This window comes from Sinocyclocheilus grahami, unplaced genomic scaffold (genome assembly GCF_001515645.1).
Source record: "Sinocyclocheilus grahami isolate Dianchi unplaced genomic scaffold, SAMN03320097.WGS_v1.1 scaffold142.1, whole genome shotgun sequence".
Classification (NCBI taxonomy): domain Eukaryota; kingdom Metazoa; phylum Chordata; class Actinopteri; order Cypriniformes; family Cyprinidae; genus Sinocyclocheilus; species Sinocyclocheilus grahami.
The window spans coordinates 833,214-855,572 of record NW_015505321.1 but is presented as its reverse complement, the minus strand read 5'-3'; the positions used below and the strand labels follow the sequence as shown (position 1 = coordinate 855,572).

The 22,359-nt window shown below is 35.3% G+C and overlaps 1 protein-coding gene across 1 annotated transcript in view; it reads right to left on the bottom strand.

The window, feature by feature from the left end:
- The window catches only part of LOC107591475 (dehydrogenase/reductase SDR family member 11-like), a 28,972-nt gene that overhangs the window by 1,270 nt on the left and 5,343 nt on the right, over positions 1-22,359 (bottom strand). The window contains exons 2-6 of the mRNA XM_016280625.1: positions 7,019-7,228; positions 5,595-5,689; positions 5,371-5,500; positions 4,161-4,253; positions 4,015-4,080 (exon numbers count right to left, since the gene is read on the bottom strand). Coding sequence (XP_016136111.1) covers positions 4,015-4,080; positions 4,161-4,253; positions 5,371-5,500; positions 5,595-5,689; positions 7,019-7,228 — 594 coding nt within the window. The remainder of the gene's footprint in view (positions 1-4,014; positions 4,081-4,160; positions 4,254-5,370; positions 5,501-5,594; positions 5,690-7,018; positions 7,229-22,359) is intronic.

The window sequence follows — 22,359 nt, the reverse complement described above, 5'->3', positions numbered from 1 at the left end:
AGAGAGAGAGAGGGAGAGAGAGAGAGAGAGAGAGAGAGAGAGAGCAATGCGTTCATTCAATCAGACAAATGTAATGCAGATCGATCAGCAGGTGATGAGTGTGATAGTGCTGTGATTTGATTTGTCTGTCTCCCCGCTGTCTGAAGATCAGCACAAAATGATCGGACAGGATATTAGTCTACTTACATCATAACAGATCACCTATGACTTTGTGAAAACTTAAAGTTCAGCCAAAAATGTATATGTATACCCACCCTCAGGCCATTCAAGATGTAGAAGAGTTTGTTTCTTCATCAGATTTGAAAAAACATAGCGTTACATCAGTGTCTCAGCAATGGATGCTCTGCAGCGAATGGGTGCCGTCAGAATGAGAGCTTAAACCATTGATAAAAGCATCACAATAATCCACACCACTCCAGTCTATCAGTTAACATCTTGTAAAGTTAAAAGCTGCGTGTTTGTAAAAAAAAAAGCCAAATCCATCATTAAGACATTTTTAACTTAAATTTCTGGCTAAAATATGAATCCTCTATCCACAATAGAGGATTTATTCCTCTATGAATCCTCTATTCCTGAATTCCTCTATTCCTCCAGTGAAAAAGTGGTCTGGTCTGAATCAGGAGAGAAATCTGTACAGATCAAGCCAAAAAAGTTCAGCCAAAAATGTATATGTATACCCACCCTCAGGCCATTCAAGATGTAGAAGAGTTTGTTTCTTCATCAGATTTGAAAAAACGTAGCGTTACATCAGTGTCTCAGCAATGGATGCTCTGCAGCGAATGGGTGCCGTCAGAATGAGAGTTTAAACCATTGATAAAAGCATCACAATAATCCACACCACTCCAGTCCATCAGTTAACATCTTGTAAAGTTAAAAGCTGCGTGTTTGTAAAAAAAAAAAGCCAAATCCATCATTAAGACATTTTTAACTTAAATTTCTGGCTAAAATATGAATCCTCTATCCACAATAGAGGATTTATTCCTCTATGAATCCTCTATTCCTGAATTCCTCTATTCCTCCAGTGAAAAAGTGGTCTGGTCTGAATCAGGAGAGAAATCTGTACAGATCAAGCCAAAAGGAGGGTTTTGATGTGAGAGACAACAGGAGATGGACTTTTCACTGGAGGAAGCGTTATTATGGATTATGGATGTATATTTTAGCCAGAATCAATGGTTTGAAGTTAAGGCATCTTAATAATGGATTTGTTTCTTACAAACATGCAGCTTTTGGCTTCTCAAGGCATTAACTGATGGACTGGAGTGGTGTGGGTTACTTGTGGATTATTGTGATGTTTTTATCAGCTGTTTAGACTCTCATTCTGACGGCACCCATTCACTGCAGAGGATCCATTGCTGAGCAAGTGATGTAACGCTACATTTCTCCAAATCTGATGAAGAAACAAACTCATCTACATCTTGGATGGCCTGAGGGTGAGTATATTTTCATTTCAAATGTTTATTTTTGGGTGAACTATTCCTTTTTCTAATAACTATTTGCTCCTGAAATAAAGACCTGGTTTTAAAACTACACATGGTTTTGGTTCAACATGTTTGCTATTTATCAAATGATTAATGCTGGCATTTTTTAGGTTTTGAAGAGAAAGTTGGAAAAACTTTCGGCTTTGTAGTCAATAAATGAATTTGAATTTGATAATGTTATAAAATAAAAAAGGAATTGACAGTTTCTGTCCCAGAAAACACCCAGACAAATCATTGATCCACAATTTGCAAATGCAATTCAATCAAATATTATTATTACTATTTAAAATTTTTCTATTTGAGTATATAGTAAACTGTAATTTATTTCTGTGATGCGCAGCTGTATTTTCAGCATCATTACTCCAGTCTTCAGTGTCACATGATCTTCAGATATCATTCTAAGATGCTGATTTGCTGGTAGTGCATGTGTTTGTTGTGGACTCACCTGAACATGAGCAGGCGCGCTCAGGACGTATGTGACGGCACTGGCGATGTCTTCTGCTTTCAAACACTGTAGAAGACAAACAGCCATGATGCAGTTAAACAGCAGGACTTGTATGAAGAGACACGTCACACACACGATCTGCTTACCTTTATACTTTCATAAACAGCCGCGGCTCTCTCCGGATCGCTGTTGTGATGCCGGAAGGCGAATTCAGTTTCCACTATTCCAGGTGATATACACTAGGAGAAAAGCACAACTGATAGGTTAATAAATATGACAATGCTGAACAGCCATTAGTCTTTTTAAATCTATTGTTATTTGCTATTATTGCTGGAACTTTTATTACACGAACTGGCATTAAATTACCGTGTTAACTGTTGGTAAGATTTCATAAAGGCTGCATTATCTACAAGCAGTAATTAAACAACTCTTTGACTATTGGTTGACATTAATTAATAGCCAACAAAAAAGAAAAAAAACATTCAAATTAATGAAACAATTATTAATGAAAGAATATTAGTAAAATGCTACCTATTTAAATTAAAGCACTATTAAATTTACCTCAAATCTCAAATAAGAGATAAGGAGAGAGAGAAGGGAAGAAGGAGGGAGAGAGAGAGAGAGAGAGAGAGAGAGAGAGCAATGCGTTCATTCAATCAGACAAATGTAATACAGATCGATCAGCAGGTGATGAGTGTGATAGTGCTGTGATTTGATTTGTCTGTCTCCCCGCTGTCTGAAGATCAGCACAAAATGATCGGACAGGATATTAGTCTACTTACATCATAACAGATCACCTATGACTTTGTGAAAACTTAAAGTTCAGCCAAAAATGTATATGTATACCCACCCTCAGGCCATTCAAGATGTAGAAGAGTTTGTTTCTTCATCAGATTTGAAAAAACATAGCGTTACATCAGTGTCTCAGCAATGGATGCTCTGCAGCGAATGGGTGCCGTCAGAATGAGAGTTTAAACCATTGATAAAAGCATCACAATAATCCACACCACTCCAGTCTATCAGTTAACATCTTGTAAAGTTAAAAGCTGCGTGTTTGTAAAAAAAAAAGCCAAATCCATCATTAAGACATTTTTAACTTAAATTTCTGGCTAAAATATGAATCCTCTATCCACAATAGAGGATTTATTCCTCTATGAATCCTCTATTCCTGAATTCCTCTATTCCTCCAGTGAAAAAGTGGTCTGGTCTGAATCAGGAGAGAAATCTGCACAGATCAAGCCAAAAGGAGGGGTTTGATGTGAGAGACAACAGGAGATGGACTTTTCACTGGAGGAAGCGTTATTATGGATTATGGATGTATATTTTAGCCAGAATCAATGGTTTGAAGTTAAGGCATCTTAATAATGGATTTGTTTCTTACAAACATGCAGCTTTTGGCTTCTCAAGGCATTAACTGATGGACTGGAGTGGTGTGGGTTACTTGTGGATTATTGTGATGTTTTTATCAGCTGTTTAGACTCTCATTCTGACGGCACCCATTCACTGCAGAGGATCCATTGCTGAGCAAGTGATGTAACGCTACATTTCTCCAAATCTGATGAAGAAACAAACTCATCTACATCTTGGATGGCCTGAGGGTGAGTATATTTTCATTTCAAATGTTTATTTTTGGGTGAACTATTCCTTTTTCTAATAACTATTTGCTCCTGAAATAAAGACCTGGTTTTAAAACTACACATGGTTTTGGTTCAACATGTTTGCTATTTATCAAATGATTAATGCTGGCATTTTTTAGGTTTTGAAGAGAAAGTTGGAAAAACTTTCGGCTTTGTAGTCAATAAATGAATTTGAATTTGATAATGTTATAAAATAAAAAAGGAATTGACAGTTTCTGTCCCAGAAAACACCCAGACAAATCATTGATCCACAATTTGCAAATGCAATTCAATCAAATATTATTATTACTATTTAAAATTTTTCTATTTGAGTATATAGTAAACTGTAATGTATTCCTGTGATGCGCAGCTGTATTTTCAGCATCATTACTCCAGTCTTCAGTGTCACATGATCTTCAGATATCATTCTAAGATGCTGATTTGCTGGTAGTGCATGTGTTTGTTGTGGACTCACCTGAACATGAGCAGGCGCGCTCAGGACGTATGTGACGGCACTGGCGATGTCTTCTGCTTTCAAACACTGTAGAAGACAAACAGCCATGATGCAGTTAAACAGCAGGACTTGTATGAAGAGACACGTCACACACACGATCTGCTTACCTTTATACTTTCATAAACAGCCGCGGCTCTCTCCGGATCGCTGTTGTGATGCCGGAAGGCGAATTCAGTTTCCACTATTCCAGGTGATATACACTAGGAGAAAAGCACAACTGATAGGTTAATAAATATGACAATGCTGAACAGCCATTAGTCTTTTTAAATCTATTGTTATTTGCTATTATTGCTGGAACTTTTATTACACGAACTGGCATTAAATTACCGTGTTAACTGTTGGTAAGATTTCATAAAGGCTGCATTATCTACAAGCAGTAATTAAACAACTCTTTGACTATTGGTTGACATTAATTAATAGCCAACAAAAAAGAAAAAAAACATTCAAATTAATGAAACAATTATTAATGAAAGAATATTAGTAAAATGCTACCTATTTAAATTAAAGCACTATTAAATTTAACTCAAATCTCAAATATTTTTTGCGGACCTTTTCCTCAGTTGATGTGTAACGATAAAACAACCAGTTATCTGCTTTTGTCATTACTTAATTATTTACGTCTTTATATATTTATTATTATTTTTTTTTTTTTACTATATTCTTAGGGGTTTACAAACGTTTTTTTGTCATCTGAAACCAGTCATTCATTCAGAGTTATTACTTCAATAATTTAACAACACATTTGCATATTCACATTTCTCTGATGCTGGTTAATGGTAACATGACATGCGTAAACAACTTTTTTCAATAAGTGTTTTAATTTTAAATTATTAATTGTTTTGTAGTTTTTCCTTTTTTTGGTTTCAATTAATTATTAGCTTTTCAGTAACTCTTTGGAGTTTGGAAATCATTTGAGTTATTTTATCCTTAAGATGCTATTCTAGTTTTTATTCATATATTTTTAAAAACTTTATTTTTTTAAACTTTTTTAATTAGTTTTTATAATTTTCTGTCTTTATTAAAATTTTTAGTTAAAGCTATAGTCATTTTATTGTGTGTCTGTCATTTTAATTAGTTTTAAAATATTTCTACATAATTTTCATAATTTTTATTTCAATTTGAGTTATTTTAGTACATCAAATCAAACCAAATTAAAATGAGTAATGTTACCTTGGCAACTAGCTGAAATAAAATAAGTTTTTTATATTTTGTTTTAGTTAAGGTTTATTTTATTTAAAGTAACAACATGAGTTTTTATGGTTTTAATTTTAGTTACATATAATAAGCGTGTGTGTGTGTGTGTGTGCACAGGCTCACCGTGGCTCGGATGTGTGTTTTGGCCTCCCGTAGCTCTTGTCTCAGTCCCTCTGTCACAGCGGTCACAGCGTATTTAGTGGCGCAGTAGAAGTGTTCGTCAGCGCTGGGCACCATCCTGTGACCCCCCATACTGCCGAGAGATCATCAACAACAGCCTCGGATGAGTGTGTACAGCAGCACATTCCTGCTGTTAAACAACTCAGACAGACAGTAAAGCGCAGCACCTGTTGATGTTGATGATGTGTCCGTCATCCACGTGTCTCTCCTTCATGGACTGGTAGGCCTCACGCGTGCAGATGGCCAGAGCGAGTATGTTGACCTGCACAGGAAGACAGATGGTGTATGAATGGATGATAAAGATCCAGATCATGTCTAGATCATATTTTAAATATCTTCAAAATCTTTCCTGAATGCATGGAGCTAGCAACGCAAAGGTCATGGGTTCAATTCCCAAGGAAAGCATGAACTGATTAAATGTATGCCTTGAATACAAGGCAAGTAAAAGCAATGCAGAGCAAAAACAGTAAAAAAAAGAAAATGAGAATTTATATTTTGCATAAAGAAAATTAAGCCTATTTTGACCAGTGTTGTTAACGTTTACTAAAAATACAAATTTAAATAAGATAAAATTGGACTTTTTTCTCACAACTGTGAGGAAAAAAGTCAGAATTGTGAGATAAAAAGTCACAATTTAATTTCGATTTTTTTTATTATGAGGCAGAAAATAATAAAATCAAGTCAAATAAAATATAATAAAAATAATAATTTTTTAGTTTTAGTAATTTTAGTTTTTCAACTTGTACTACTTGAAAATATTGAAATATTGCCGCGGCATCTAACTGAAATATGTTTAAGTAGTAAAAATTATACTAAGTCAGTTTCGTCCACCTACAAACAAATATTACAAGAGAGTAAAAATCCCAGAAGGGCCTGTACAAAGCATTTTCCCTTGAACAAACCAATTACTCTTTTAGTATTAATATGAAAATAATAAAATGAATAAAAAATACAGTGTATAGTATAGCAAAAAAGACAAATGATAATGTGGCAATTAAGGGGGAAAAAAAGGAAAATGAAGGTTCCAGATGTCAATGTATGAATCAAACTAACTCAGAATGCAAAGCAACTGTTAGTTGTTGCATCTACATTTACATTCATGCATTTGGCAGTCAAAGTGACTTACATTGCATTGAAGGTTTACACTTTATCAGTTCATGCATTCCCAAGGAATCGAACCCACGACCTTGGCATTGCAGATGCACATTGCATGGGCAACATCTGCTGTCGCTCAAGCCGCTGTTCAGTTAGGGAAAGTGGTTTTGCGTGAGAGCAGAACTGCAGTAAACAAATAAATGAAGTGCTGTTTGAGTGCCTACAGCAGTTCATTTAACCGCACTTGATGAAGCACTTAAAAAAAGAGAGTTGAAGAGGTGAGCGCAAATTAAAAATGCAAAAACGATGGATAAAAGTGTGACCTTTCCATGGCTGTTTTAAAACGTAGGCAGCATTTTTGCTTGGAAAAGCAGACAGCAACATTAGGATATTGAACAGCACTGCACTGCAAGTCTTCTCAAGTCACACAAATCAGTCAGCCGGGATGCTGCCTACATAGACGGCAAGAGTAATGATGTGTGTGTTTCTAACTCACATCGATCATATTCCTCCAGCCGTCTGTCCTTCCGCTGAGCAGCGGTTCGTTGTGAGCCAGACCGGCATTGTTGATGCACACGTCCACTCCCTGATGCAGCGTCTTGATGGCCGAAAACATGGACAGAATCTCTTCCTCGTTGCACAGATCACACTTATACGGGATCAGAGTGCCGCTGTATCCCGCGCTCTGACACTCAGCTGCCAGCTTCTGCAAGGACAAGAACAGAAAACGTTTGAACAGTGACCTTTCAGCGTCTTCTGAGAGGATGACGAGACTGACAGCTGTCTGAGATCATAACCAGAAAGCTGTTTGATGCGTTACTGCAAAGTAGTTAAAAAGTGACACTAAGGCTTTTTCACTCAACAAAGCTGCATTTTTGATCAAAAATACAGTAAAAACAGTAATATTGGGAAATATTATTAGAATTTAAAATAACCATTTTCTCTTTGAATAAATTGCAATATGTAATTTATTCCTGTGATCAAAGCTGAATTTTCAGCATCAGTCCTTCAGAAATCATTCTAATATACTGATTTGATGAATAAAAAGTTCAAAGCAGCAGCATTTATTTGAAATAGAAATCTTTTGTAACCTCATAAATGTCACTTTTTAATTGATTTAATTAAAACTAGCTGAATTGAAGTATACATTTTTAAATAAATGTTATTAACAATTAAATATTAGATTAAATATTAATACATATTTATTAAATATTAATATATATTTGTATTTTTTTTAACATTTATATTAAATATAAATGTTTTTTTAATGAAATAAATATAAGTTACTCAGCACATATATGTGACCCTTGCTTTAGTTTTAGAGACTAATTATATAAATGTCCCTAAAATTAATGACTTGGATCTTCTCTCCACTATAATTACAAGAATAATAATGTTGCTAAACTAGTAATTTGTGAGAAAACAACTAATTATTGTATTCCATTCCCGAACGGTGGATTGCAATTACAACAACCATTCTCATGATTGCAGCATTTCCCTCATTTAACACAACCGTCCTCACCGAGTCACCATGGCAACAGAAAAGCACAGCTAAAGGTGAAATGACTTCAACCGACATCTGCATATGCATAATCAAAAATAATTAACAGTACTTTCTGATGGGCGGAAATTCTGAATCACAAAATCTACACACACTGTCAACTAATTTCTTTATGAAAAGAAAGACTTTATGGCACGTCGAAACTCAAGATGTGTGGGACACACACACTCTCACACACACTCTCACACACACACTCACACACACTTACTTAAGAAAAGAGTTTCTCTCTTCTGCTCAGAGCAGTTTCCTCCATTTACTGGTTTTCTATTTTTAAACTAATTCAATCCATCCTCTTTGCATCTGAAATCACTAAGTGGGTAAAATGCGGACAGTGATAGATGACGGGACGTGTCCAATCTCTCTCTCACACACACGGGTCTATAAAAAGGTAAAGCATTGACAGGCTTTCACTCACTTTACATCAATAGCGCTGATAAACAGCTCAAGTCCACTCATTAACACACAACATATGAGCTGCCTTATTAGTGCACTTAAAACTCTGCTTATAGAGGTTGTTCACTAGGTTTTGGAAGAGACTGACAGTCCTGTATGCGCTCTTCAGGTCTCTGGTTTAATGTAGTCCACGCTCCGATAGTGCCCTGAAATATCATTTTATGCCTTCATGCTTCATCCCAGTTTAATAATGGAAAGACAATTCATTTTAAAGCGATGACAAAAATGAGCTTTTAGCAAAGCATCAGGACTCTCACACTGTTTTGGCACTGCTAAACCAATGAAAAAAATCTAAATCAATGTCATGATCAAAATTGCATTATTTACATGTATCATTTACAAAAATTAACATAAGAGCAAAAGCAATAATCATGTCTCCTTTGTGTCAGTTCCAAAATGTACTGACGCCCACCAATGGATAATGCACAGATTTCAATTATTGTGAATATATATATATATATATATACATACATACATACACACACGTACACATACATACACATACACACACAGCATTACTGCTAGTCTGCCCAAGTATTTTAAGTCATTTGTCTGGAGTCAGTCTTTCTCACCAGTGAGTCAACTCAGCTTGCGGCTGATTGGTTCTTTTTTGGGGAGACTTACTTAGCTTGTGATTGGCTCACTTCCATCCCTGAGGGGCAGATGGGCCATAAGAGAGAGACGGGGCCCAGGACAGGGGCCGGGTTTGGTTCTCAGTGAGTGTGTCTGTACTGGATGAACCCTTGATGCCAAATCAGAGTAATGAAGCGTTGCTGGTGCTACAGCCAAAAAATATCCTGACCCATCTGAACAACAACTTTAAGAGGCGACAACGCCAAAGGACAACACCCATAACATTAATGAGAATCTGCACATTAATGACTGAATTCAATTATGTAATCGTAACAGATACTAGTAAATACATGTGCAGATAAAATGTTTTAAAATAATGAAATGAATGAATAAATGAAAATAACAAAAATCAGATTCAATTAAATTAAAATTAACCACCTTTCATTTAATATTAAAATAAATAAATAAATAAATATCTGTAAACAATGTGACAAATCATGTGTTTCAGAATTTTAAGAAGTTTTTAAATTAAAATTAAAGGTGAAATAGGTGATTTTCTTCAGAAACATTTTTTGTTATGCTGGTTGAAAGTCTCTTCACACCCCAATAGCAATCATTAAGTTAAGTGTATTTATCTGCATATATTCTGTGGAAGGCGTAGGACCAAGAAATGTTCGCTTTCAGTGCTATCAGGCTAAATTAGCATTTTCCAAGATCTCCTACTGCACCTTTAACTACTTCTAAATATGTATTTTAAAAATATATGTATTTAAATATATTAACAATAAATATCTATTTAAAATATTTATAAATATATACATAATCCCATTACTGTTTGCTATAAAGTACAACATGTACATACCTGAAAACAAATAAAATTAAAAATAAATAAATAAATGTTAGCAAACAACAAACATACTCCTGCAGGTCTAAAAAGTATATTATAATTTACCAATATAATTTAAGAATTTTAATTAAGATATTAATAACTCTACCAATGAACAGAAAGCTAAATATATTATTAACACTCAAAATATCCACATTTAGTCTCTCAGCACTGGCTACAAGACACACAAGTGAAACCAATGCGACGCTCTGCATTAAAGAACAAAAGCACTGAGATTTCATTTAGACACAGAGAGAGAACATAACAGGATGAGCTGCTCTCAAATTCACTTACTGTTCTTTTCTTACGATCGTATGGAAATAGGTACAAGAGCAGGAAGAACCTGGTGTGAAGGAGGGACGTTTGGGGAATTCTGAACCATAAACACACACACACACACACACACACACACGCCTTTCCTTCCTGATCTGGGTCTCCTTTCACCTGCTGTGAAGAGCAACTTGGCCTGTCATTGTAAATTCACATCTTCATTAGTAAAGCTGCAGATCTGAGCCGCCCAATGAAACGGGAAGTGATCAAAAGAGCCAGAAACAGCTCAGACTTACAATAGCCACAACTAATTCAATCAGACGCTCCTAACAAGGGCTGTCAGACGCACCAGCACGGATGCCGTCAGAACTCATAAGTCCATACTGAAGTATACATCTAACAGCATTGTAATATTTCACAATATTACAGTATTTTTGATTAAATAAATGCAACCTTGGTGAGCATAAGTATGGAAGCTTGATTCCTTCGGATGAAAATACAATTAAAAAGTTTTTCTAAAAAAAAAAAAAAATCACAATTATGAAGAAAAGTCAGAATTGTGAGAATTTTTTTATTTAATTTTTTCTCAAGTAAAAAACAACAACAAATTGTGAGATATAAAGTCAGAAATGTGAGGGTTTTTTTAGGTTTTATTCGGTGGCAGACACAATAAAACACAATAGAAAATAAAAAAATAAGTAATAAAATAAAATATGTGTGTGTGTGTGCTTTCCTTTTACATTTTTTACTTGATACTGTAAAACACTTCAAGGACAGTTTACTTCAAATGCATCCTTGTTCTATGCTTTATTTAATTAGTTCTGTTTTATAATTTTAATATAATGAATATGAACTTGAATAGTTACTTGGAAAAGTTGTCTTAAATTAGATTGTACAGTAATAGCTGACTATTATTAAATTATTAATAGTTTCTTAATGTTTTTATATTTCTTATATGCACACATACAGAGGAGGTGAAAGAGCTCACACTGTAAATGGATCACTAAAGGTCACACGGAGGCGCTGCTGATTAGTCACACACACACACACACACACACACACACACACACACACACACACACACACTTCCACCTGTGATAGATTACAGCTGTCCAAAGGTTGGGCTGAATCGTTAATCAAAGTCATTAAAATCGGACTCGTTAAAATGATTCAAACCCCGCAGACGCCGGCCGGGTCATTAATGATGGATCATTAGCGCTGATGACCGCCGCCGCTGACCGGAGAGCTGTTGATTTAGTTCTTCTGCACAGAGATCAATGATCAGAAAACAGAGAACAGAGGACAGGAAGGGTGCGGCTGTCAGGATCAGTGTTGTGCAACACCTGAACCAACCCGTGAAGCCAGATTTCATCAACCGGCTCCGACTGACACACATCTGCGCAACACAGTCTACTCTAAATACACACACACACTACAGAGAATGGTGAAAATAGAAACTGCATCAGCTGCAAACACTGGACCCGCTGATATCCCATAATGCCACAGCAGAACTGAACGCTGATAGAAGTTAAATGAAAAAAATGCTTAAATTGTACTTGGGTAACACCTGAGATTTTTCAAATAGTCAAAAAGTGCTCAATTTAAATCTAAATATATGCAATATTTCACACACACACAATATTTTATATGAATATATGTTCAAATGTAATTTATTCCTGTGATGCGCAGCTGAATTTTCAGCATCATTACTCCAGTCTTCAGTGTCACATGATCTTCAGAAATCATTCTAATATGCTGCTCAAGAAACATTTCTGATTATTATCAAAGTTGAAAACAGTTGTGCTGCCCAATATTTTTGTGAAAACCATTTTCATGGTCCTTTGAGAATTAGAAAGTTCAAAATAACATCATTTATTTAGAATTCTTTTGTAACATTATAAATGTCTTTACTGTCACTTTTGATCCATTTAATGCCGCCTTGATGAAAAAAGTATTAATTTCTTGAGATATTGAGTATCTCAATATCTCACTGGCCTCAAACCGTTGAACAGTCATATGTAAATATAAGCAATATGTATATAAATATGTAAATATATACACACAAATAGCAGGACTGCCACTATTCGATAAAACCACTAATAAAATAGACACATTTTCAATAAGGTAGTTTCATTCTTGATTAATCAGGTCTTTGAGCAGAGAACCTTCATCTTTGACGTCACTGTGCTGCAGTAAAACTAATTGAAACAAACACGTGACAGAAGTACAGCGTGAGCTGCGGTGAGGAGCAGATCAGCACTTCTGGAAATACTTAATACTTATATAAACTAAACCAAATACTTCATAGAGTGCATGCATGCATGCATTCCATTAAACTGAGAAAGGGAGAGCAGTCAATCAAATTCATTTTTGCAAGGAAAAAAGTAATGGCTTCAAATGATTGATATATAATAGAAAACCCGTATGCAAGGCGAGTCATAAAATGTTTTATATTAGTTGTTCTCAAACTGACAAAACTGAAAACAAATCAGCTAAATTATATAGTGTATGTATATATATATATATATATATATATATATATATATATATATATATATATATATATATATAACCAATAATAACCCTTTTCATTTAATGAAATCTGTGATTCTTGCATTAAACATTTTAAATCAACTAGGCAAAAAAACAAAAACAAATGACCCCTTTAAGGCATTCAAGCAAATACACAAATACAGATAAATATTGAACATAACAACAGCCCAATAACAATTTAAGAACTGTCAGTGTATTATCTTTTCAAAACTTTCTATCATTGCACCATAAATCACTATACAGTAATCACCGAATATCGTGCTATACACATTGATAGAGAATAAAAGAAAACAGAAAGCAAAAGTACGACAGTAGAAACGTATAAGACGACTGGCAGATTATATAAGGTATGTGTGTGTGTGTGTGTAAGGGAGTAAAGCCGCTGTAATCTTTAATCAGCTCAATGTTTAGTAACATGGGAATCAGCCGTTCACATCACTTACAGTAAAGACCCCAGAGTTTAATGAGACACAGACTGAACAGATGAAGCCTGACACTCCTGCCAGTGGAGGAGCAATGAATCACAAGTGTCACATGATCATGAAACTGCATTGATTTAGATTTAAAACTAAAATTTCTGTCCAGATGACTATGGGATTGTTTGGACTGTTTTTTACATTGCATACAGTAAGTGTGACACACACACACAAAATGTATTCATATTTTGAACAAGTAAACCTTTAATGTAATGTAAGTTGCTTTGGATAAAACGTCTGCCAAATGCATGAGTGTAAATCTTGTAAAAATTATCATTCCTGGAGGATCTGAAGGCAGAGTTTCATTTCCTCATCAAAGCCAATCTCTGCTCACAGAGTGTTTGGTGAGTGCTGAGTTTCCTGTGTGTGTGTGTGTGTGTGTGTGTGTGTGTGTGTGAGAGAATGTTGGACAGAGATAGAGAATGTGAGAATCTGAGATTCTGTGTGTGGAAAGCCATCCAATTTAGTTTCAGCACCACGAGAAGCATCCGGCCGTGATGTATATGTGTGTGTGTGTGTGTGTGTGTGTGTGTGAGACGGTAAGACCGAAAGCCGAGCGCTCTGCATTACTCTTCCTAAAAAAGGCCAAGAGCAGAGAAATGAGCAGATGATAATTGTTCATCTACACCTCAGAAGTCATTCAGTATATTTAATGACTGACATTTGATAAATCAGCGCATCTGACAAATGACAAAGTTAGGATTTGAAATCATTTGCTCTTCTCTGGAAAGCATTAATAACCAGCAGTCACCACTATTTTGCTCAAACATAAAACATCAGTTGAAAAATTAACAATGACATCCAGAATTATATATATATATTTTTAGCATTTAAGGTAATGAAAGTGCTATTTCTTTCTTTCTGTCTTTCTTTATTGCTTTCCTTCATTCATTTTCTTTCCTCCTTTCGTTCCTTTCATTTTTCATCTTTCTTTCTTTTATGCACTTTTTGCAGAATACAGTGCTGCTATTGTTAACTAAAACTATTATTTGTTAACTGTAATAAAGCTGAAATAAAATATAGTTATTAAAAAGCGATACAATGATAAAACGTCCACTTAAAAATAAGTTAAAGGAATAAAAATACTAAAACTAAAATATATATAAATGAAAGATAATACAATTATTATAATTATATTATAAAAACAAAAATGAAAAAAAGCCAAAAGCACATAAAAATGAAAAACAACTAAAATTATGAAAATATAAAAATAATTATACACTACAATACCATAATATTATATAGTAAAATATAACACTATAGTATTATAAATAATAATATAATATTATATACTAAAATAAATAATATAATAGGGATGCACCGATATGAAAATTTTGGCCGATACCAATAACCGATAATTCTTTATTTTTGAAAGCCGATAACCGATATGTTGGCCGATAAATCTATATCCAAATTTTTATATACTTTTTGAGAGCCACGGTGTACGTTTTAAAAATAATTTTACTCTCCCATTACCAAATTTAGTCATAAAAAAGTCTTACAAATAAATAAATTAATGCATAAATAATGCAAACAAGTCACTGGACATCATTACACGTGTAAAGAATCAAAATGAATGCGCCACCAATAAAACGGAATAGCCTTTGGACAGACAATAATTAAATGATTTTAATTACTAAACCATATTGCTGATGAAAATAATAATAGAAAAATACAAGTGGTTGTTATTATTAATAATAATAATAACAATGATTTAGAAAAAGTAACAAATTAATACCACTGTTTTAAATAGCAGCCGTTTGAGCTGCGCGTGCTGAAGCTGAAGAGCTGAAGGAAAACGGTAAACTGAAGCGTTTTGCTGGCAGCTTATTTAACTCAAGGAAATGCATCCTGAGATTAATATTAATACAACATAAACATAATATTACAACTTATATATGTACAAAATGATGCAGTTATTGCGTGCTATAGTCAGAATGTGTGATCCTGTTGTGGATGCGCTCTTCCCATAACAACGCGCTGAAACACGGCAACTAAACCCAAAGAATTCACAACGTTTTATTATAATAATTTTCTCATTAGAATGTTATATACACGACATTCCCAATCATAGTTATTAATGTTGTGCACTGCTGTTTGAGTTTATCACCGGTAAACTGAAGCGCTCTTTTAACTTAATCAAATGCATTCTATGTGAGATAAATCAGATATACATCAAATAAACACAATATTACAACGTACAATTGCACAAAAGGCCGCAAATGAACAGCGCGCGTCTGAAGTGTCTCTGAAGGAAATAATGCATTATTTATCGGCTTAAAGATATCGGCCCAATTTTCTTATCGGGCCGATACTGATAACAGAAAAAAATGAGCATTTATCGGCCGATACCGATATGGTGGCCGATATATCGTGCATCCCTAAATATAAATAATACTAAAATAACACTAGAAGAATATCACTAGGGATTCAGACTGATGCAACCTCTCCAAAAGCAATACACAATGTCATGAAATGTGTATTTCAAGCAATGGACCAGTTTCTCCTACAAAAGTGATTATTTCAACAGATCTCCTCCAGCAGATACAGAAGAAGATGGACTGAGCTGTCAAAGGATGTTTAGTATGCACATTTAGTACATAGAGCGCTTCTCTCTCCTTTTGTTTTAAAGGCACAGAAAAATCCCTAAATAATCTTACTTGGAGTGATATTTAATCTGAAGTGTTTTGTTGGGAGAATGTTTCAATGCTGATTACATGCAAAGCCTGAATGCACAGGTCATAACAACTGCATACTAGACGATCCGTATGCCTTTAAACACGACATCAGTCTCCAGGGGCTGTTCAGAGAAAGACGCTGTTCACACACAGACAGTAATAGAAAGACAGCATGGTCGCGCGGCACGTCCTCAGACAGTCTGACCACCGACGGCTGAATCCATCTCGTGACACGAGGGGGTTTCATTATCATGCAACAGCTCAGTATAATCGCGGATTACTTCACACAAAGCCTTTCAGCATATTTCCTCATGCAAGTACACGACACGCTCACTGTGAGAATAAAACTACTCAATAAGAAATAAACAAAGCTTTGAGTCTTATGAAATATATTCGCATTTGATTTATTATTTAGGGCTGTTTCTCCCCTGCATCTCTCCCTCTCTCAGCTGGTCTCCATGCACTCAATGAACCCGCGCACATCCACGTTTCTGCTCCAGGATTCTGATGTCATTTAATGTAGAGACAGTGACTTTCAGGAGAAACGGGACGTCCCCCGGAGGCCCTTCACATCTGATTTCATATCTCAGGCTTCCTCTGTGCGGATATAAAGCTCATATTGCTAATTTCTACAAAAAATATTAGTTGTGCTCCATCTTTGGGCTTGGATAAACACACACACACACACACACACACACTAGGGTAAAATGAGGAAAGACGCCACCCTTAAGGACAATGTGCATCTAAATTGTAACATATTTAGATATAAGCTTAGCATGTGCAGGATGGTGATGCACCAGCCAGTGTGTTATTAAAATAAATAAATACAAATATTTGCTAATTTAGTTGTTATAGCACAAATGGTAAAACTAATCAAAGAGCTCATTTGTAAGTTGCACTGGATAAAAACATTTGCTAAATGTTCAAGCTGAAAGAAATGTGTATTATAAATATCTCTTTTCATTCCGGAGGGAAACACAGATCTAGTGAAAATGGAGTGTTGTGTGTGTGATAGATACTTGTGTAGACAATAGACATCATGACTTTAACTGACCTGCACAGTTGCACTTTCCAATGATTTTATATATAACAGCAGGAGATGAGCTACATTTTTAATGCAAAGTTTGACATATGCTGTTTGCACTAATACAAAAGACTATGTAAGTGTAGAGTAAGTACCCTTAAAGCACTTTGCATGCTGCTAACATGTCCATGTGTGACCTACATGTCTGGTTTGTGTGCAGCGTTGGAGCTGTTTTCCATGCTGGGTGTGGAGCTGACACATCACAACCTGCAGGTGACATGACGACCCCTGTGCTGTCACCTACAAGCACACGTTTTCTTTAGCTTCTCTCTGTGAAATCCAATAGATCTGAGACTGCTGAACAGACTTATCTAGTCTCAATAATAGTTTCCAACGCACAGCCCAACTTAACCAGCAGGCACTGCATTATAACAAAGTATTGAGATGAAATTTTGTTATTGACCAAATACTTATTTTCCACCATAATTTGCAAATTAATTCTTTAAAAATCCTACAATGTGATTTTCTGGATTTTTTTTTTTCTCATTTTGTCTCTCATAGTTGAGGTATACCTATGATGAAAATTACAGGCCTCTCTCATCTTTTTAAGTGGGAGAACTTGCACAATTGGTTGCTGACTAAATACTTTTTTTCCCCACTGTATCAGTGTGTGCTGTGTAGTCAGTGCACTTTCAGCATTTTATGAGCTGATTTATGTGTGTTATCATAGTAATGGAGTGATGCAGTACAGTTACAGTAAAGTTGATATGTGCGGAGTCAGTAGGATTTATTTATTTAAATTTTTTTTTTTAAAGAAATTTTCTTTTATTCACCAGGGATGCATTAAATTGAGCAAAAGTGACAGTAAAGACATCTATAATTTTACAATGTTGTTCTTTTGAACATTTTTATTCATTAAAGAATCCTGCTAAATAAATTGTATCACAGCTTCCACAAAAATATGAAGCAGCACAACTGTTTTTAACATTGATAATAACCTGAAATGTTTCTTATGCAGCAAATCAGCATATTAGAATGATTTCTGAAGACTGGAGTAATGATGCTGAAAATTCAGCTTTGCCTCACAGAAATAAATTACATTTTGAGATATATTAAAACAGTTAATAGTTATTTGAAATTGTAATAATATTTCAGATTTTATGGTATTTTTGATCAATTAAATTCAGCTTTGGTGAGCTTCTTTTAATACATTTTGAGAGGTAGGTAGCTTTGTGTCTGCAAACTATAATGTCTTATAATGCTGTCTAAGTAGGCAGCTCACTAGATTTTGGAACAGAGCTAGAGAGTGAAAGCATGGCAAGTGTGAATGAAGTACAATGCATTTCAAAGCACAGTGGGGGGAAACCCTCTTTACTCAAACTGCGGCTGGCCAACAGCCCAGCACTCACAACAGAAGCAAAACTAAAAGAGTCGGGTCCGTCTGATGGCACCGCAGTGACGCGCTTAAACAAATACAATGAGCCTCCTGCCAAGACGACAGAATTCATTAGCTGCAGAGAATCTATCCTTGGCCACCGGAAGACGACAGAGTCTGTGAAGGCTATTTAAGGTCTGATTAAGTGCCTTTTACGAGAGCCGTGAAACTTGGCATCAAATCTGACGACTGGGGCAGCGCTTACTGCTTTTCACAGATCTAACAGAGCAGATTTCACACTGCATACAACTCACTGGCTTTTCTTCTCTGTAGAAATCAACAATTCTCAGACTTGTGTCATTCCAAACCTTCTTTCGTTCATGCAACACACACAAAAAAAAATTATTGTTCATGCTGCATTTGAAAGCAGATTTTTTTTTTTTAAGTGCCTTGACCTGCTCGACAAAGATCAATATCATGCCGACAAAATATTTTAGAACTAAGATTTACGATTTATATACGATATAGAAATTTTCTTTATTTTTGTTTTGCATGACATTATATTTGATTTTTACATTTTCTTTGAGGTCACAATTTTCAAACTGGAAAATAGCAGAGTAAATGTTTAAAAATGAATCTTGTTTGACAGAAATAATAAATGCATATTAGTTTGAAACAACGAGCATAAATAATGACAATTTTTATTTAAACGATATTATCGCTGAGCTCTAATCTGTTAAACAACTGTAAGGCATGAAGATATGAAAATTATAAGTATTAACGATTTTCTGTAAAGCTGCTTTAGAACAATGTGTACATTGAAAAGCACTATAGAAATATATTTGGCTTGACTCATTTCCAAGTGACCTGTTCCTTTAAGAACCAGATGAAAAGAGAGATGATTGATGGACGTTGACTCATGAATGAATGGATGGATGGTGGCTGATGTCATTGTCCAGTGTTTGCCCTTGTAATCTGACGCATTAAAAAAGTGCCCACAACTGGTTTGGTTATGCATGCTTCAGTTGCAACAAAACATACACAAAGGCCATCCATTACTGTAACTGACAACTGGAATAATCAGTTCAGGGAACTGTGGTTTGAGAAAGCTGAGATTCCAGACAGGAATAACAACATTGCACAGTGACATTTCCCATTAACACATGCATGTATGTGACATTTGCAATCATTTAACACTTATGTTGCTGTATTCCCAGCTAACAGGGAACGTTCTCAGAACTTTCCAGCAAGGTTCTCGAAGTTCTTCCAGTAACGTTAACAGAACGTTCATTCAAAGTTATCTGGTCTTCAATAATGTTTTCCAGACGCTTGCAGAAAAACATTATCTATACATTGTTCATGTAAGGTTTTCACGTCAGTTGGACATTCATTTAACCGGTATCGGCCAAAATTTTCATATCGGTGCATCCCTAGTTTTAAATGTTACTACTTGTTTCAAAATGTTCAAAAAGAACATTCAAAAGTATCTGTTCCTGTAATGATAAAAATTATACAAAATGATCAAATGGAATGTTAAAAAAAAAACTGTATAGAAAGTTTACAGAACATTCAGAAATAGCCTCACTTTTTCATAATGTTAGCTAAATGTTTTTTTAGAAGATAATTTGTTATCTGGGTACCTTGACACAATTTCAGCGAGTGCGTTTACATGCACAATATGACACCAGTTTGGTTAAATAATCCAACAAATGTAAGATAAATGTCTTAATTTGAGTTCTTTATCAAAGATTTTTGGCAATTATCCCTATTTTGCAAGAAAACTAGACAATAAATGAGTTTTGTTGTGCAAAGGTAGCTCATTAAAGAAACCCCAAAAAACACATTTACAGTAAATGCTGAAATCATTAAGGCTTTTGTTTTTCTTTATGGCAAAACAAACAGATATGTGCACAAGACATGATTAAACTGAATAAACTCATAGACATGCTGATGTTTTATATTCATGCAAAGCCACAACCGCGGTAATCTGCACAAATCTAGTTGATGATCAGGATTTGTATGAACTGTTCCCCTCAAATCACCCTTTTTCCAATAAAACAACACAGTTTGAGCAAGCATCACAGATGTAAGATGTGCATGTAAATTCTCTCATTGCAACCTGATTTGAGAAATTCTTGTAGTATTAATAACCTGTGCAAATATACAAGCAACTAAATTACAAAAAAAAAAAACCTGCCAATGCACAGAGCTAAGCACCAAGTAACTTTTCCTGAAGGTCATGATTAAAGTGCTGTGATCTAGTGGAGACCATACAGATCTTACCAAGAACCACCAAATGCCACTCTTCTGATCTTATTTATAGTTAAAGCATTGCAAGGATCTATGCAATGTTTCAATAATTTCCTCATTAAAAATGGCAATTTGCTGAAAAATCACTTACCCTCAGGCCATCCAAGGTGTAGGTAAGTTTGTTTCTTCATCAGAACAGATTTGGAGAAAGCAGCATTGCATCAGTGTCTCAGCAATGGATGCTCTGCAGTGAATGGGTGCCGTCAGAATCAGTCCAAACAGCTGATAAAAACATCACAATAATCCACACCACTCCAGTCCATCAGTTAACATCTTGTAAAAACAAAAAGCTGTGTGTTTGTAACAAATAAATAAATAATTTTTGGACATAAGACATTTTATCTTTCTTCCAGCTAAACGAGTCCACCATCAATAAGATTTCTTTCTCCAGTGAAAAAGTAATCTGGTCTGAATCAGGAGAGAAATCTGCACAGATCAAGCACCGGTTACAAGCCAAAACAGTACAAAACAGCTCTAAACAAATATGTGGCTGGATTTTGATGTGAGAGAGAACAGGAAATGGCTTTTTCACAAGAGAAAACGTTATGGATTATGGTCTCTATTTTGGCCAGAAGAGACATTTTAATGTTAAAACGCCTTAATGATATATTTGTTTCTAACAAACACGCAGCTTTTCACTTCTCAAGATGTTAACTGATGGACTGGAGTGGTGTGGATTACTTTGGATTATTGTGATGTTTTTAATCAGCTGTTTGGACTCTCATTCTGATGGCACCCATTCACTGCAGAGCATCCATTAGGGAGCAAGTGATGCAATGCTACATTTCTCCAAAACTGTTCCCATTATGAAAACAAATTTTCAGCAAACATCCAGTCTCTCCTATCTAATAGAACAAGTTTGGTTTTTGCAGCTTTCTGCTAACGAGTTGATTTGAATCAGGTGTGTAGATAAAGCAGTCATACAAAATGTGCAGTGCTGTGTTGAGTTGAGAAGCCACTGAAAGTTCATCCCAATCAGCCATGAGCAGCCCTGATCACATGAGCCCAACCAAACACTCAGTGCTGCTAAGGTCAGCGGAATATTCCAGTTTACTGAATCCATGCATGATGTAAAGATCATGACATCAGCAGAGGGCCTTGCATGCACTGTGTCACGCACCACTTGTTTTCTAGGAATAGATTGAGCTTAAAGGACAAGTGAACAACACACTTGCCAACACTGCAGATTCAGCCTAAATTAAGATCTTGAAAATTTGTATGAAAAGATGTAATGTAACACCCAACTGAAAACTGCTGAAGGAAAGTGATTAAGATGTTGGAGCATCAAACATCTCACATTAAGCGATAAAGATCAATCCAATCAAAGACACAGAGCCTCGTCCAGCACTCAGTGCTGCAACATGAGCGTGAGCTTTCACAGCAGTATGGGTGGAGGGAGTTGTAGTATTACTGGAACAGACTGTTGTCTGACTGGACAGGGCTGTAGTGCAACTACTGTACTACTGTACACCAATCCATCCTCTGTAGTCCTGCAGCTTTGTATAGTGGTGTTTAAAATGGCATTAATCAGAGTTTGATGTTGTTATGGCTAACAGTGTTGAGAGTAACATATTTTGGAAGCATCAAAAATGCATTACTCAAAAACTACTTTTTTTTCCAATTATTGCCCAGAGACCATCTACATGCTAGAGTACTTTAAGCAGACAGACAAAATGTA